Below are 17570 nucleotides of genomic sequence, written 5' to 3'. Positions count from 1 at the left end.
ACATTGTAATGAAAATATAAACAAAAACTAGAATTTAATATTTCTCTTTGAAAGTGATATTAACTTTTTTCAATTATAAATGATTATTTACATTGAAATTTAATGAAATTAAGTTTTACTACAGAAGGTAAAAAATCATTTTGATTTTAAAACAACATACTAGTACTATTTATGATAACATGCATTTATAATTTTTTTTAATAATTCTTACTACGAAGGATTATTTAACTTCAAGAGTCAATGAAATTATATATTTTTATACATTGTTAAAATATCATTCATACGAAATGGCCCCAATTCACATGTCACAGATGTATCATATTAAACTCTAAATTATGAATGAATTAGGAAACACAATAAACTCAATTAGTTTTCACAGATATATTCATTTGAAAGTTTGCTTATTTATTTACTACAAATAGAGCAGCTAGTAAGCCAACCATACATATCATATATGAAGTGAGTATCACCGGTAAATCTTACTTCATTAACATCCTCAACATTGTAAAAAAATATTTGATCGTGATATCATCAATTTAATCTTTCATAAGGAATTTTAACATGAGCTTGCCAAAATCTACCATTAAACTTAATTATAAAACAATATCTCACATTCCTTTATTCATTTTTATTTTTGTGTACTTATGTATGACCTCACCACACTATCTTAACAAAAATACAATTACATTCAAATAGTAAATTTTCCAATGAAAAGTTTTATTAATAAACTTTAAGGACTCCAAAATAATGGTAATAAATTTTATTGAATGAAACTGGCTCTATTTTTCTATAAATAATTAATAAAATACATTCTCAATAACATTTTCAATATTTTCTTTTCCGATCATGAGACTTCATCTAACAATGGTGTTTATGAATTCTGACTTTGCAACTAAACAAAGTTTCTATTTCCTGTGAGAAACCATCTGTACCATCTAGCAGATTGTTTTGGCACACGTCTGAGATTATTAGCAAAATCAATATATATGAGCCCCCATTTGTCAGAAAAACCTTGATGAAATTCAAAAGTATCAAATGCAGACCACACAAAGAATCCTTTAACATTTACTCCAGCACTGTACATTTATAAAAAAACAAGTAAAATAATTTCGATCTTTTAACACATAAATCATAATGCATTAAAACACGATGTAGTAAAAATAATAACTTACTCAAGTGCTCGTTTCACATAATTTATATGTGTTGCAATATAATCCATGCGATGTTTGTCTTTCAATGGCTGTGAAATTGTTCCTGAAGCAATACCTATGATATTAAAGAGAATTTCAAACAATATTAGTTAGATTAATCAAACTTAATTAATTAAAAATGTATTCTTTATAATTTTATAATAATATGCCCTAACCATTTTCAGTAATGTAGATCTTAGGGTTATTATATGTTTTCTTCAAGAATACTAAGACATTGTATAATCCTTGTGGATTTACAAAGCTCATTGTTGCATTATCCTACAAATTTTAAAACATTAATTATAAAAAATATAACAATAATAATAATAGTAATAATAATTTGTGTAAAACCTTCTTAAATCAATTAGTTATCTCACCCGTATTCCCAATATTGTTCCCTCGTCATTAAATACTGAAATACAAAATAGACAAAAAAATAAATTAGTAAAATCATGTTGGTATTTTTATTGAGAATATTTTAAGTAAATTAAAATTTATTGTGAAAAATAAGACCTGCCTTGTTTTATTGCCAAAGAATCATAATTGTCCAAACCCTTAATAAGAAATTTGTTTGGTTCATCTTTACCAAAAAAAGATCTATAATAATTTATTCCAATAAAATCTAAACTTCCTTTGATTAATCTCTTTTCCTCTTCACTGAATTTTGGAAGCCTATCTCTCACTAGCTCCTTCATGCTTGTAGGATAATCACCATTAAATAATGGATCCAAAATCCTGTTGTTATATTAAAAAAAAAATTAAGTGCATATAATAAATATTAAAAAAGAAAAATTAATAGAGTATATGGAATAAATTATGAATTTAATTATAATATGTATAAAATTATTTTATATATATCAGTGTATATAAATTAAATATATTACTAACCATCCTGTAGAAAAATCCCTAAGCCTTACAGTTGCAGCTACATCCTCTGGTTTTCTACTGAATGGAATATAATCTTCAATGGACAAAACAATTCCAATTTCTCCACCTTGTTTTGCCTTCAACATTTTATAAAATAATTAATAAGAATTTAATTTATCCATTTTTTTATTAAATTGGATGCTATTAATTTTTTTCATGAGACAATAATAATACTAACAAATTAGTGTAAGAAAAAAGAAATTATACCTGATATTTTTCTCTGTATAACTTAACAGATTCACCATGGGAAAGGATGCATATATGCATCAAAGTATAAACATCTCTGCATTCTTTAGTAATTTGGCAATTTTCTGGAATAGGAATATCAAAACCATGCATATAATTAAATATCGCTGTGATTTCTAACTCGTTGAATGTAGTCCAATGTTTTACACGATCTCCATAAGCCTTGAATAAAACATCACTATAATCCTTGAAATGTTTTCTGAATTTTTTTATAAAAAAATCAAATAATCAATACGAGAATAATGTAAAATTTATAATATTTTTGTTAAGCATAATAGTGAAATTTTCTTACATAATAGATGGATTCAAGAAGCCTCCTTTAGTAAAAAGGCTTAGTGGATAATCAAAGTGCAAAATTGTAACAAAAGGTGTGATGCCTACATACAAATACATCAAAATTTTAGAATTAATATGATGTTATCATAATAAGAAAAAAATTAGTTTGTGAATTTATTTTTAATGTGATTTCTAAATTCATACCATTAGCAAGTAATTCATCGATCAACTTGTTATAGAAGTCTATGCCTTCTTGATTTACACCGCCTTCTAAGGTTCCATCTAGATGGTTTTAAAAATAAAGAGAAAAATTAGCAATTAATTAATTAATTAATTTAGCTATATTATTTTATTTCAATACAAATAAAATAAAATAAATTACCGGGAAATATTCTACTCCATGCAATAGAAAATCGGTAAGAGTTTATACCAAGTTTCTTTAAAAGTTTCACATCCTCCTGCAAAATTATTCAAAAAATATAAATAAATGAATGAAATTATTACCTCCCTCCCTAAATATAAAACCTTCTAGAATAAATCACGATAATTTTTGTTCTTACGCTATATCGCTTATAATGGTCTATCATTGTACCGCACTTATCAATATCCTTAATCGTTGCTGCTGCTAAAAAAAGTTAGTATACACAAAGTTAATTAGCATTTTAAAGTGTTAATTCACTGATAAATACTTGATTCTTTAAATAATATCTTAGAAATTTGTAAAATAACCCTAGAATATCCAAATGAATTAACAAATTTATTTTCAACCTTTTTCACTCATAAATATTGAATCCCAAACACTTGGTCCTCTCCCTCCTTCATGAGCTGATCCTTCTATCTATATTCAATAATAATAACATGTAAATGAGAGACATAGAGAAATTAAATTATATATATATATATATACATATATATATATATATATATTATGATTGAGATATTCGATAATATATTTTCACCTGTAGAGCAGATGTTCCAACACCAAACAAAAAATCTTGTGGAAACGAGTTTCTGTTTACCACTTGTGGTGCTTTTCCTATAATTATATAAGAATTTTTAATTTTAATCATTGGAATATAGATGTATATAACAAAAAATAAGGATTAGGGAAAAAAAAGTAATGCATATAAAAAACCTCGACCCTCCACTGGATTGTGGGAAAAGAAAATAATGAAAAAAATTGCCGCAAGAGTTTTGTGAATTCTTGGAGATGAAGTCACCTTCATTGTGGATATGAAGAATAAAAGAATTTAAATTTGATGTGGAAATAGTTTTAATTATATGAAAAGATGAAAATTCGTGTGAGATATATAAAGGTGAATAGTCAACGGAGAGAGGTTATTACATCCTGTACTTATGCGATTTTCTATTTCTTAGAATAAAAGAGGCATTTTCCACACACAAAAAATCGGTTCTATTATTGTTTAAAACTTAATTGAAGCTTCTCTTAAAAAAATTTGATAGAAACAACAAAAATACAACGTAATTGAGTACATAGAAGTTAGTTGAGAATGACAAATGATAATTTATATATAGAAAAAGCTAATAATTCTTTGTTATTTAAAATTACTTTTGTTAGGCCAAAATAAGTAAGGATACTTTTAATTTAATTATGTCAATAAAAAACATATTTATTTGTTTAAGAGAGACCACAACATAATTATCATTTTAGTTGAATAAGTATTGTAAAAACATATTTTTATTGCATTGAGAAACATTGAAATCGTGCAAATAAGTTTATATAATTCATGGATTTTACATAAATTAAAAAGGTTCATATGAATAATACGGTCAATAAAAGTGAATTGTTAAAAATTACTCTTCATAAACTACTGGTAACTACATTGATTTTTTTTATACAAGAGAAGGCTATAGAACTCTAAAGAAGGAAAAACTAATAATGATTTATACGAGGAGTTGACTAGCATGAGGAATCCGAGATATACATTGAAAGAACTTTTAGGAGACAATCTTCATAATATTTTGAGCTTGAATCATGTTGTAAGTTCATGTTAGCCAAAGCATACGCACACGACACATCTATTGGCTTCTTTATAAATATGTTTGATCCTCACCTCCCAATCACGGTCCAAAATGTTTCTTATCTGTTGAAGCGAGATCTTTCTTGTGTTCATTATAGATGCATTCTTGTTGATTGTATAAAAATTTCCCTTGTTATCAATATGTAGCTCCACCTTTCTATGGCTTCTTTCATATGCTATGTTCAAGCCTTCTTTTATTCCCTGCAGTTTTGCTATGTCAACATTATCAGTGAAGGAAAATCGCGATATAATACGCAACAGAAATTAAAAATTTTCCTTTAGTGATCCTTATGAATGGGCATGATCAGTGATAAAAACAGTTATCTCTTGTGGCAATTGAAACCTTATGTCGAATCGAAGGAGTGATCACGAGCGTTGACGAAGAACAAAGCCTCTACTCTATCCACACGAACAGATCCCTTCAGTCTCAGTGCTAGCTGATACGAATGAAGGCTTTGAGTGAGAGAGAAGAAAATACGCCTAGGATTTCTCTGACCAAATTTTCATCAAGTGAAATGCTTCAGCACAATGATTCTATTTATAGAACCACTTGTGTGTGCTACAAGATAAAAGCCCAGTTAAGGCTGCCAGCTAAAAGCCCAATTAAGCCATATATCACTTAAGCGCATTGTAACACCCCATACATACATTGCTTAGGATATACGTATTTGGCATTATAATGGTACTCGAAAATCATAAACATAAGCAGCGGAATAGATAATGTTATTAGTACAAATACAAAGCCCAAACTTTTATGGCCAAAAGATACATGAGTTCCCAATAAGTACTAATACATATCCGTGATAGAAGGATGATAGTACAAAATATTAAGAACTACAAAATAACATGTCGCCAAGAAACACCATCTCGAAGCTAAGCCATCTTACTCTTTCCACGATCCTGCCTCGAACCACCTAAAAATAATAATTGGAATGGGGTGAGATTACTAAATCTCATTGAGTCTCCCTATCTTATGGGTTCACTTAGTTCTACAAGGAACATGAAACAAGACGGATTCACCGAGAATCCGGGTTACCTCACGGCTAGGCACAAGTGTGGTGTCGTTTTTTTACCTCCCCGTTTCACTTGGGAGGACGGAACGCTAGATCCTTCACGCAAAATTTGGAAGGAGGGAAGCGCCCGTTGTGGGATGAATTTTGTTTCAGTTTTTCCTACGATAGCACACGAACTTTTTAATTATCCTACGAAAGAGGAAGGGGAAAAAGATCTCAAATAAACCCTAGGAGTTTTCTAAGTGTGGGGATTCACCTAGACTAGAAATTCTGGAGTCCGGGAGGTCGGTTATACATAGGGAAGGTTTTAAGCACCCTACATATCCGTAGTACTCTACGGGAACCTTCTCTGTGTCTATGTGTTTGTGTTTGTTGCTTATTGATTGGGAAAGTTTCTCCTTTGTATTAAGAGGAAAAATTGAATTAAATGAAAGACAGACAGACTATTTTTGGTTTTTGATTAGCTCACTGAGATTCCTTGTGAACCTCATGCCTACATATCCCTAATGGAAGTCCGAGCTTTTTGTAGTTCGGGGAACTAATTAGGGAAATTAATTATTTTTGGTGCCTTGCTTGAAGCTCAAGGTTGAAGCTTGAATTAAATCTCTGTTTACAGTAAAGAGACATGAAATCATCTTTACAGAGAGGTATTTCTACTATTCCACCACAAACATTTAAAGTGACAGAAAAGCTGAATTCATTTCATTAAGAGAGGGACCTTACTTGTGTATGTGCAAGTATACCAGTCTAATGTCTCTTGAATGAAAGAAGGATTTCTCAACCAAATTAGGGAAAGTTACACATGCCTGGGTTAACTTGCCAGAGCATGTCTTTCAAAATCCTAAATGGGAGAAAGATTAAAATTAAAATTGAAATGTTTGTTTGTTTGTTTGAATGTGGTGAGATAGGAGAAATATCTCTCTATAGAGATAAGCTATATCTATCTACTGTATGAAAGATTTGATTTTAGCTGGCTTGTATGAGGCCCAAGCTTGAGGCTTTTTGATTGATTTTATTGACTCTGGGAGATGACTCCACTGGAAATTAACTTAAACTAAGAAATTTTGTGTTATGTACAAAGCCCATATTTGAGGCTGACTCTAGCTGGATAGTGTTTTTTTATGATTGAAAGGTTTATTTAGTGTTCTATAGAAAGCCCAGAATTGTGGCTGACTCTACCTAGGGAGACTCTATTTTGTGCCTTGTATGAAGCCCAAGGTTGTGGCTGACTCTTAGCTAGGGAAGTCATTATTTTCCGCCTTGTATGAAGCCCAAGGTTATGGCTGAATGTTGAGGAAACTGAGTATGGATGACTCTTTGGGGAAAAGATCCTGAAGGTTAGGAATATTTTGACACAGGAAATGTGGTTTATCTGCCTTGTGCAAAGCCCAAGGCTGTGGCTACTTGATGGTGAAGGACTCACTAGGGAGACTCTATTATCTGCCTTGTACAAAGCCCAAGGTTGTGGCTGACTCTGGATAGGGAAATACCTATGAGTGGGGTTTTGACTCTAAAGGGAGTATGTGCCTTGTACAAAGCCCAAGGTTGAGGTTGACTTTTAAATGGGGAAAGATCTACCAGTGTGGGATCTTTTGACTCAGAGGGGATTTTTGTTGAGGATTACTCTATTGTTTGGAGACTAAAGGTTGACCCTACTGAGGATTGTGCTTTTGTTAAGCAGGGATTGATGAATGAAAGACCCAGGTTTGAAGATTGACTCTACTGGGGAATTTGTTTGAGTAATTAACCTAGACTCTATTGAGGAGTTTTGAAGGTTTGAAAGATGATTTGGAAGCTAACCCTTTCCAAGGAATTTGGATTTGAAGGATTGATGTTGGAGGCCGACCCTTTCCAGGGGTTTACTCTGCTGGAGAGTTTATCTTTTGAAAGCTTAATTTTTGGAAGCTAACCCTTTCCAGGGAATTTGGATTTAAAGGATTGATTTTGGAGGCTAACCCTTTCCAGGGATTTTTGCTTAAAGAATGATTGGGTAGCACTCCATTGATAATGAAAGGATGAAAGGATTAATTGAGACTTCTTGTTTAAATCCCAAGATTAAGGCTGACTCTAACTGAGGATAGACAGATTGAGACCTAGACTCTGCTAAGGAGGAAAATTATTGGAGGGTAAAGATAAAGGTGACAGAGACTGTCCATGTCTCTCATTCCAAAAGGTGAACTCAATACTGAGATGGAGACATTCTTAGCTTGTTTAAAGTCTGGTTTTAAGAATAGAAGAAACTCACCAGGGTAGGCTAAAAGGTGACTAAAGACCTGTTCCTATGTTTATAAGAAACCTGATGGGTCCTTGTATACAAGCTCAAGAGAAAGTTGGGAATGCTTTTAAGAAGCCTGTGGGTCCTTGTACAAAGCCCAAGAGGAGGCTAATCGAGGTTCATCAAGGGTCCTTGTTATAGCACAAGAGAAAGCTATGTGGTTTTGAACTTATTTTGGCTCTAAGCAAATGGGTAAGAGGTTTCACCGGGAATAATTCCTCTTGGGTGGATGTATCCTATTTTGGTTCTAAGGCTTTTTTCAAGATGTTTTACCGGGAATAATTTATCTTGAGGTTTGAACTAAAGATCTCTAATTAGGAAAGAGCCTTCACCGGGAAGACATTCTCAATCCTAGGCCATAGTCCTATAATATATATATATATAGTTTATCTGTCCTAAGGTTTACACTCAGACGTAGTTCTAAACAATATATATATATATATGCAGTTTATATTTGACAGTAATTTAAATGAAAGCTGGTAAATTGAAAGCTATAAAGCCTAACCTGGATGGAGTGGAGGCCTTTGAAGATGTATGTACAAAGCCTTAGCAGTCGCTTAGTTGTTTATTGATAACAGTTGAAGGTTTAATTATAAACAGTTTAATATTTTTTTGAAAACAGAAGAAGTGAAGATGAACACTTGGTCACATAGGTATCTGAAGAGTTTCACCGGGAATAATGCCCTTCAAATACCAGAAGAATGTTTTGAAAACAGAGAGAAGATTTTGTAAATACAGTTTTTGAAGATTGACAAAAGTCAACTTAATTAGAGTAAAGACAAAATCTTTACCTAATTAAGACATAAATGATTAGGGTTTTATCACAAAATATTTACAATGTAATTAAGTTTTGAAAATCAAATGAAAACTATATTTAAAGTATTTTTAAAATACTTAAAAAAATATGTTATTTTAAACCTAATAAAAATATATCAAATAAATAATATTTTTGTGATTTTTTTTTATTATTCATAAAATAGACATGTTTAATGACAAGTGTGTGAAAAATCAAGTGAAAATGATTTAATTTGATAGGTTAATTAATTATATGAAGTTGTAAATAAAATTGAAAGGAAAAAGTGGTAAAAATATGGTTTTGTCTCCACCATGGTTTGAACTCACGCCCTTGCAATTACCAGCTCAAAATAACACCATTGGGCCAACGCGCGCTTGGTGTCATAGAGGTAACCCCAATGCCATATGTGTGTTGTCAAGTGTATAGGGCAAAAAAAGAAAATAAAATCAAAAGGTCTAGGGCGAGGGGGATTCGAACCCCAGACCTTGGGCACGCGCTTCACACAAACTCTCTTTACCACTGGGCTATAACGATGTATTCGTTATGTATACGCCTTGCAATAAAAATATATTAAACTTGTCCCTGAATATTTGAAAATGGCCCCACCACTATCTTCGTCTTCAACCTCAAGCTCTTCAATTTTTGAATTTCAGAACTTGCTCATCTCTCAACCAAATGGGATGATGTAAACATGAAATCCGTTCTAAATTTCCTCACGAATCTAGATATGTAACTAATATTGATTTATGTTAACTACAACTATCTAATTATTCAAAAAACATAAAGAACACATAAACCCTAATTTTAAAATTAAATGATGATGAAGATGAATAAATGAATGATGATAGAGGGTTTTTAATCCTCTGATGATGCTGAACAAAACTGGTATCAAGATATATTAAAAAGAGTGCTTAAATAAGAGTGTTAGAGTTTGAAAAAATACCTCTGAAAGTGGAGGTCGATGGCTATGGTGGAGGGCTTCTAGCTATGGACAAATGATCACAAAAAGCTTCCTGGGGACTCAGTGATGCTAACTGAATACAGAAGTGATTCAGGTGCTTGGATCACTTCTAATGAACCTCCTTGAGATGTTAGAAGGCTTACTTTCAAAATAAGAGCTCTGGTTTGAAGAATTCGATTCTTCTTGCCAAATAACTTTTGAAAACCATAAGCATGAGGGAGAGAAGGAGAAAGCAAGAATTGGAGTTGCTTTGGTGTGTCTAATACTGAGGTATGCACTTATATTTATAGGCAAAGAGTTCAGTGTAATTGCAGAGGAGTGAGCTTGCTTAGTGAAGTCATTTTGGTTTCTTGGCCATGAAGTAATTCAAGGAATCTTGCAAATGTAATCATTGCATTTTCGAGCTAGCTCCCCATCCATTGATCTCTTCTGATCTTAGGGGACAATTCTGATGCAGAGGAGAGCTTCAATTGGTTGGGAGAAGATTCCTTTGGTGATTCATCCATTTGCCATAAATTCTCAAATGTAATCATTACATAATCACATGCCTTTGTTTTTGGGAATATTCTTCAATCCTTATGCAATGATGAAAATGAATGCATGGAATCTTTACTTATGTGTTATGGATCGTGTAGCATCAATTGGTAGAGGTATTTGCACAAATTTGCAAAGTTCCAAATTGTACATGACCTATAATTTCTCTTCATGAGGCCAACTTTGAACAAGCATAACTCCTAGCTCAAAATGAATTTGGAGAAGGTTGAGCATAATTTGGAAAGCCCTTAACATGTACTTCAATTAATTATTTGGAGTTTCTTCAAAATCACTTGGGAAAATTGTGTAAAATGGGCCTAAAGTTGGAAGAAAACTAGGTTAAAAACACTTAGAATTTTTTCTAAGTTTTTATAACCTATAACTTCCAAAGCTCATATCTCTTAAATGATTGATCTCTTGAAAAAATTTCCAATGTGAGAAGTTGTTTTAGTTTTAAAGATCTACAACTTTCATGTTGGAAGTTTTTTGAGTTGTGTAGGTGAAATTTTGAGATCCATGAACTAGGTCAAAATGCACTAGTTTGACTTTTTGTTGACTTTTTGATCCTTGATGAATTTTCTTGATTTTCTTTGGTCAAATGAATTCAATAATCATATGTTGATGATATTGATCCTTAAAAGTCATGGTTTGACCTAAAATCCTAAAAGTCAAAGGTGATCTTGTACAGTTGACTTTTTCTAGATGAAGTGAAATCTTGGACTTCTGTGATGAATCAAGCTCTCCTCCTCAAATGAATGGTATGAATGGATTATATTGAGGTAATAGAAGTTCTTGAGCCATGTTTTGAGTTGTGGACCCATGTCCTGATTAAAAGTCAACTGTCCAGGTGAATTAGGTCTGAAACCCTAATTGTAGATCAGATGAAATTGATGACTGTAGGTCTTGAATTGAGGTACAATGCCCAATGGATATTGTCATATGGATCATTTGAAGATGATTGAAACCTTTGAGTGATGTCCTTGAGCTTTGTAGGGTTTCCCAAATGTGGTCCCTGATTTTAGTCCTTGATGGGCTCAAAACCCTAGCTGAGCAAACCTGAGTCTAGATGACTGGTGTCTAATCAATCATAGGTGAATGAATGAATCATTTGAGTCTTGCGATTTTATTAGAGGTTAATCTTATATTGATTGGTCCTTTGCCTGAACTCTCTTGTCCTTGAGCATCCTCGATCGAGTACCAGATGAATAAGTGACTGTTTTGAGTACCTGTCTTGAAATGTCTGGAGATGTGACATCTCAGGGGGGTCAAAATTAGGGTATTACAATAAGTACACACAAGGGTTCACCATCATTAGAAGTTCCATAACTATCCAATGAGGCAACAACAACAACAACAGGCTCATCGCCCTCACAAGCAAGTATGCAGACCCGTACCCGTGTACGAGGAATCCAGAAGTAAATCCCGCTTGTCTACCTAGGCTGCCAAAACCACACCCTCGGTGAGTCACTCCTGTACATCGCGTCAAGAGACTCGCATAAGCCCACCGCACAATGATTTAGATGAATCCCATGTGATTTAGGCCGACTTGGCTACACAATATCATCTGTGACGAGTTACTGCAGTGACCTCCTAAGTGGCGACACTACCACCTCAATCATGTATATACGCAGGTGGTTATAGAGATGCGAAAACGTCTACGAGACATTACAAGCCCACCGGGCAAAAGCCTAGTGGCATTGCCTATGTGCCACCACTAGAGGTGAGTTCGACGTGATGTTGCCTACATGGCATCACGACCCCACCCTACCAAGCACGTCAATATGTCAACAAGGTGGAAACGCCATTTAGAGACCCTCACCTTCATATTGCAATGATAGCTCAGGTGTGTAAATCATACCGAGCACGCTGATGTGTCATCAAGATGAGAAACGCCTCAAGGCCCTCACCTTCACATCACAATGGTACATGATGGAACTAAGTCCAAGGACAGGACTTACCACCTAGTAGCTCAAGCCTAATCCAATTCAAGAATACATAACAATCATGCTCCAAGAGCCACACAATCAAACAGATCCGAATGTTCAGCCGGAACAGACGGGAACAAAGCATATTCATACATAGCATCACGTGTGATTCATAATCCATCAAACACGAAATCAAGGTTAATTTTTTTTAAAGTGTAATCATGCATTTAGTAATCATAGAAACATATATTTATTCACGTTTATCCTTTCTTCCCTTCACCAAATTTTGTTTTTGGTCCACCAAATGAAAAAAGTCTTTAGCCAAACAATTCTTTAAGTCTTAGTATTAGGTGCAATGACCAAAACACCCCCAACTAGACTTTATTTACCATAATGCCACTTAGTTCCATCTCAACTAAATGAAATTCCTAATATTTAATCTCTTGAAATAAAATTAGGATATTACACGCATGGTACCTTACCACATTCCTAATTCACTTAAGTGCACTGCACCTTACGGTGTTCCTTATTTACTCTGTCTCTTATCAACCTGTCCTTATGTGTGTGACCTTGTAGGTTTTCGCAACGTTGGAAATTATATTAAATCACACATTTAACATAATAAATAGTGAGCAGTATCTAGCAACACATCACTGCTACCCAAGTCACGAAAATGTCATGTGATTTGACAAAAACCTTTCTGTGATAATGCTTGTATGTACAATTACCCTTTTACCCTTATGTCTATATTAAACACAAGGCATAGGTCGTGCCACCCTTGTCCAGTTCAATATTGGACTCTTAGACATTTATCCTATTATGCAGGATGGGAAAATTCCATCTATGTCACTCATGTCCCTCAGCATGCTTTGTGAAGTACCTATTATCTGTCTTTATGGTCATCCAGTTACGGACAATGTTTGATCAACAATAAAACACTTGACTCTACATCTAGGGTCCATAATGGTTTCAGATCGAAGGGTGGTATACACCACTTATCACCATGAGAAGAACATATGACACTTTGCATAACATTCTATGTAGTATTTTCATAGCGGGCCAATCCAGTATAAATATTACTCCTAATATTTATACCTATGTCAAGCCTTGATGACTCCTTATCCATGATCCATGAGATGTGATCATCAGTCTATCTTCATAATAGTCTCGATGCTTTAATATTATCCCGTTTCACAATAAGCTTGACTATGTATACTTTAATAATAGTGTCCTTATGTTTAAGGGTTAAATAAGTTTTTGGTACCTATAAAATTATGAAAATTTGTTTTTAGTCCCTATTAAAAAAATGACATGTTTTGGTCCCCACAAAATTATTATGCACGTAGTTTCAGTCCCTGCTGTTAGACCGATGTTTATTTTTAAATGATTATTTTGAATACATGTTTAGAACTTTATAAAAAGTCCCTAAAAAAAAGAAACTCAAAATTTGATTTCTAAGTCGAAATATGCATTACTTTTATCATTATCTTTTGAAATTTAAAAAAATCATATTTAATTCTTCTAGTTTTCAAAAATTCTATAAATTAGTAAAGAAATATTTTATAGTATTCTAAACAAGTATGAAAAAATTATTCTAAAATTTAAAATTTTAAGGGTAATTAAACAGTTTTTAAAATTTTAAAAAATAGCAAGGACTAAAATTGCATGCATAAACATTTTGGAAGGACTAAAATATAATTTTTTTTGGTAGGGACTAAAAATGAAATTTGAGATATATATATATAGGGACCAAAAACATACTTAACCCTATGTTTAATGGGTTCTCATGATTAAGTTGCACTTAACATTTCATTAAAAAACTAACTATTCTAGGGACTTTATTATTTTGGAAAAACAAACATAGTTAAGAAATGCATTTTATTATTAATAAATAATTCGATACAAGTACCAAAAAGTATTGGCCTCTAGGGTTTACACCAACAATCAGCTCATATGTTGTTTTAAACTCCACCACACAAAACTCCATTATAATCCCTTAGCACCCCTCCACAACCTGCTTACATATTACCCTTGAAAACTCCATGCATATTGAGGCGTATCCAATTCTCCTTAGGAGGAGACCACACAATGTGATAAGTAAATTGTTGTTTATGTTGCAACTGTTGTATTAATTAAATGTTTGACTGGTAGGCCCGAACTTTCCTTCTGATCTCTTCCTCTAGGTTAGTTCGCATTATATACTCCTCATTGTGTTTCCTTTGATTCCTCAAAAACCAGAGCATATGACAAGTAATTGCCCAAGTTTCACCCCACTTGTTGTCGTGTTCACTTCCTATATTAGTATTAATATTGAGATGAACTCATTCCTGCAAGTTACTATTAAAGAAAACCTCCCAATTGTTAGTAGTAAAAAATTCAGTCCATACCTATTAAAAAATTTCACATTCTCCCATAACATGGATTACTAATTCTTCTTTGTTTATATAATCAACATAATATAGATCTAAATTTTGCTTTTTGAAAAGCCAAAGGTTTGTGATGAGTGTAACACCCTAAACCCCGAAACTTAATTTAAAATAATAAAACCACAATTTAGGATGTCATTCGACAAAACATGCACACTTTTCAAACATTTTAAAATAATAACTGGCAGCGGAATATTAATTTACCAAAAACTTCAACACAAGTCTTTAACAATGAAGTGCTCAGATCAAATAAAATGGTTCAACTCATAACTCAAAGCAACAAAAAAAAATTGCCCTGTTCCCGATGTTATAGACCAGAGCATTAAACCAATAAAAAAAATAATAATGATAAACTAACTAATACGAAGACAAGCATTCAACCATCTTTCAACCCACATCAGCAAGTCACTCCTCTTGAGTATTTGTACAATAAAGTAAAAGCAACACAAAAACAACGGGAAAAAGGGTGAGAATAAACTTTGATTTATTAGCGGTGTGTAAAGAATGTGAGGTTATATATATATATATATATATATATATATATATATATATATATATATATATATATATATATATATATATATATATATATATATATATATATATATATATATATATATATATATATATATATATATATATACATGGGCGGACCCACGTTAAGGCTGAGTGTGGCTATAGCCACACCAGTTTTTTTAATATTTTTTTTATCATATACATATATGGTTCTTGGCTTCTTGCATTGTAAATATTATGAGTTAAAAGATAGTGCACTGACACTGTAAAATAGTTTTACACTGTCATTCAATAGAAAGCTATCAATTAGCTATGTCATTAAATTATTTTTTAAATAAAAGAATGGTTTAATTGGATATATGGTGATGATTGGTTGACAGTGTAAAAATATTTTATACTGTCACTGCATCACCCCTTTTCTCAAATATTATTACTATATTCATTGTTGTGGGTAAAAAAAGGAATGACATTGTTATACTCATGAAATGACAACATCATGTAGTTGCCTAGTTTAATACTCCCTCCGTCCCATAACGAGTGACCCATTTGGAATAATTTAATGTCCCAAAATGAATGACGCATTTCAATTTTCAATAAACTTTTTCCTGTTATACCCTCTAATTAATTAAACTTTCACAACTTCCAATACATAATTAGGGGTGCTATGGTAAAAATATTATTCTCTCTCTTACTTTTCTACACTTTTCTTAATATGTGTGAAATGGTGGGCTGGGTCACACATTGTGGGACGGAGGGAGTATTATTTTATGACAGTATCATGTATTATTTTATGATGATCATGTATTTTTGTCATTGTAAATTCTTATATTAAATGCTATTTTAACTTTTAATTTCTTAAACAAAAATTATTTTATATAATAACAAGTAGTGCTTGTGATTATTTATATTTTATTAGTGCTAATAGATCCACATAATTATAAATACATAAATAATATTTTATTTATTAAACAAATATTATGTGTATTATTGTATTTATTAAGCAAATTATTAAATTTTAAAATATTATTTCTTTAATAAAATATTTAAAAGTGAAGTGTTAAAAAAGTAATTAGTGTTATTTTTATAAGTTTTTTTTAGAAAGTCGCTATATGAAGCATGAGAATGAACTCATTTTGAAGTTATACTAAATCCGATTTATCTAGTGATTAACAGTATTTATAGCCCACTTTTTAAACTTGAATAGGGTCTCCGAATTGACCGGGCCAGCCCTAGAAATGGATAATAGATGATCTTCATTGTAAATGTACTGTATTAACAATATTATTTTTTATTTTCAATATAATTTAGTTTATACTTTCTTTTATGTTTAGCCTCACCAATTTATCATGTCACAATCAATTATTCTCACTCAACACCGTGAATAATTCACATCAACATCACAAAGCTTATATGTATGCAATGTGATTCAGGACTCAACACTATAACTATGTGTTGTGCCCCAAAACTTGCCCTCCTGATTTTACTTTTATTTGACTTGTGCTTCTCATTTCATCTACATACACTCCATTAGGTCGTTTGCATAGCATGCATTCATGCAATTAAGCACCTTGGTTAAAAAAGGATTTTAAGGTATGTTTATCAAGATCTTCCTTGTGATTTAGATTTTCCCTATACTTGAGGTGTTTACCTCACTCGAGTTTGCTAAGGTTGGGAGAATCTGAGTTCAAATCCCATCATTCTCTCTTTTGATGTTCTTGTCTTTCTAAACTTTGCTTATTTACTTATGTATTTATTAATTTTATTTCACTTATTTATCTAATTCCGTGATTATTAAATAAATTCATTATTATTTGTCTTAGATCTTTAAGAATGTTGAATTTTTGATTTTTTTTATTTAACTTTAGTTATTATATTAAAAAATTTTAAATCTCACCATTATTATTATTATAATAAAATTTAAAATCATTATTAGATGCTATTTCTTCTTTTCTTTTAAATATTAATTTTATTAGAAATTAGTTTGAATAGTTATTGTGATTATTATTGTTACTAGCATTCAGACGGACACCTAACGTGTCCGTTTGTCTGTTTTTTTAATGCGCACAACAGAGATAAATAAACGTGTATATCTTTTATTGAAGTTTTTATTGTAAGACACTTTTTAAAAATAATATTATTTAAACACAATTAGTGGAATTAAAATCAATATGATAAATGTATATTTTAAAATTGTTTTAGAAAGTTTACTTATATCATAATTTTATAATTTTATAATATTAAACTAATAGATTTCTTTTGAGAGAGTGCATCTTTTAAGAAGTTTTTGTTAAATTTCCCATTAAAAATAACATTATTTAAACATGATTAGTATAATAAAAACTAAGATGATGAATGTTTATTTTTAATATATTCTAGCATTCTATTTTCTCCCTTGGTTGTATGTCAGTTTTTTTATTGCGCTAAGGTGTGTATATCTTTTATG

General features: G+C 31.7%; 1 protein-coding gene across 1 annotated transcript; it reads right to left on the bottom strand.

The window, feature by feature from the left end:
- Positions 1-892: 892 nt before the first annotated feature.
- LOC131613805 (furostanol glycoside 26-O-beta-glucosidase-like) lies at positions 893-3865 on the bottom strand. Its single transcript, XM_058885446.1, has 14 exons — positions 3775-3865; positions 3599-3675; positions 3408-3477; positions 3200-3258; positions 3022-3097; positions 2844-2921; positions 2656-2740; positions 2325-2562; positions 2079-2194; positions 1708-1925; positions 1568-1602; positions 1367-1469; positions 1173-1266; positions 893-1076 (listed from the first exon to the last, which is right to left on the bottom strand). Exons 1-14 carry the CDS (start codon positions 3863-3865, stop codon positions 893-895), a joined length of 1524 nt encoding a protein of 507 aa, XP_058741429.1.
- Between the last annotated feature and the right edge of the window lie 13705 nt (positions 3866-17570).

Source organism: Vicia villosa, linkage group LG6 (assembly GCF_029867415.1).
Source record: "Vicia villosa cultivar HV-30 ecotype Madison, WI linkage group LG6, Vvil1.0, whole genome shotgun sequence".
Classification (NCBI taxonomy): domain Eukaryota; kingdom Viridiplantae; phylum Streptophyta; class Magnoliopsida; order Fabales; family Fabaceae; genus Vicia; species Vicia villosa.
The sequence above is the reverse complement of the archived record's forward strand: the minus strand, read 5'-3'. Positions and strand labels throughout refer to the sequence as shown.

Bases quoted from the DNA above. Each gene is read 5' to 3' on its own strand.
- LOC131613805 (XM_058885446.1), bottom strand. From the start codon at position 3,865: ATGAAGGTGACTTCATCTCCAAGAATTCACAAAACTCTTGCGGCAATT. The intron at 3,478-3,598 runs GTGAAAATATAT...TATTGAATATAG, and splicing joins TTGGAACATCTGCTCTACAG to ATAGAAGGATCAGCTCATGA. The intron at 2,741-2,843 runs GTATGAATTTAG...ATTTGTATGTAG, and splicing joins CGATGAATTACTTGCTAATG to GCATCACACCTTTTGTTACA.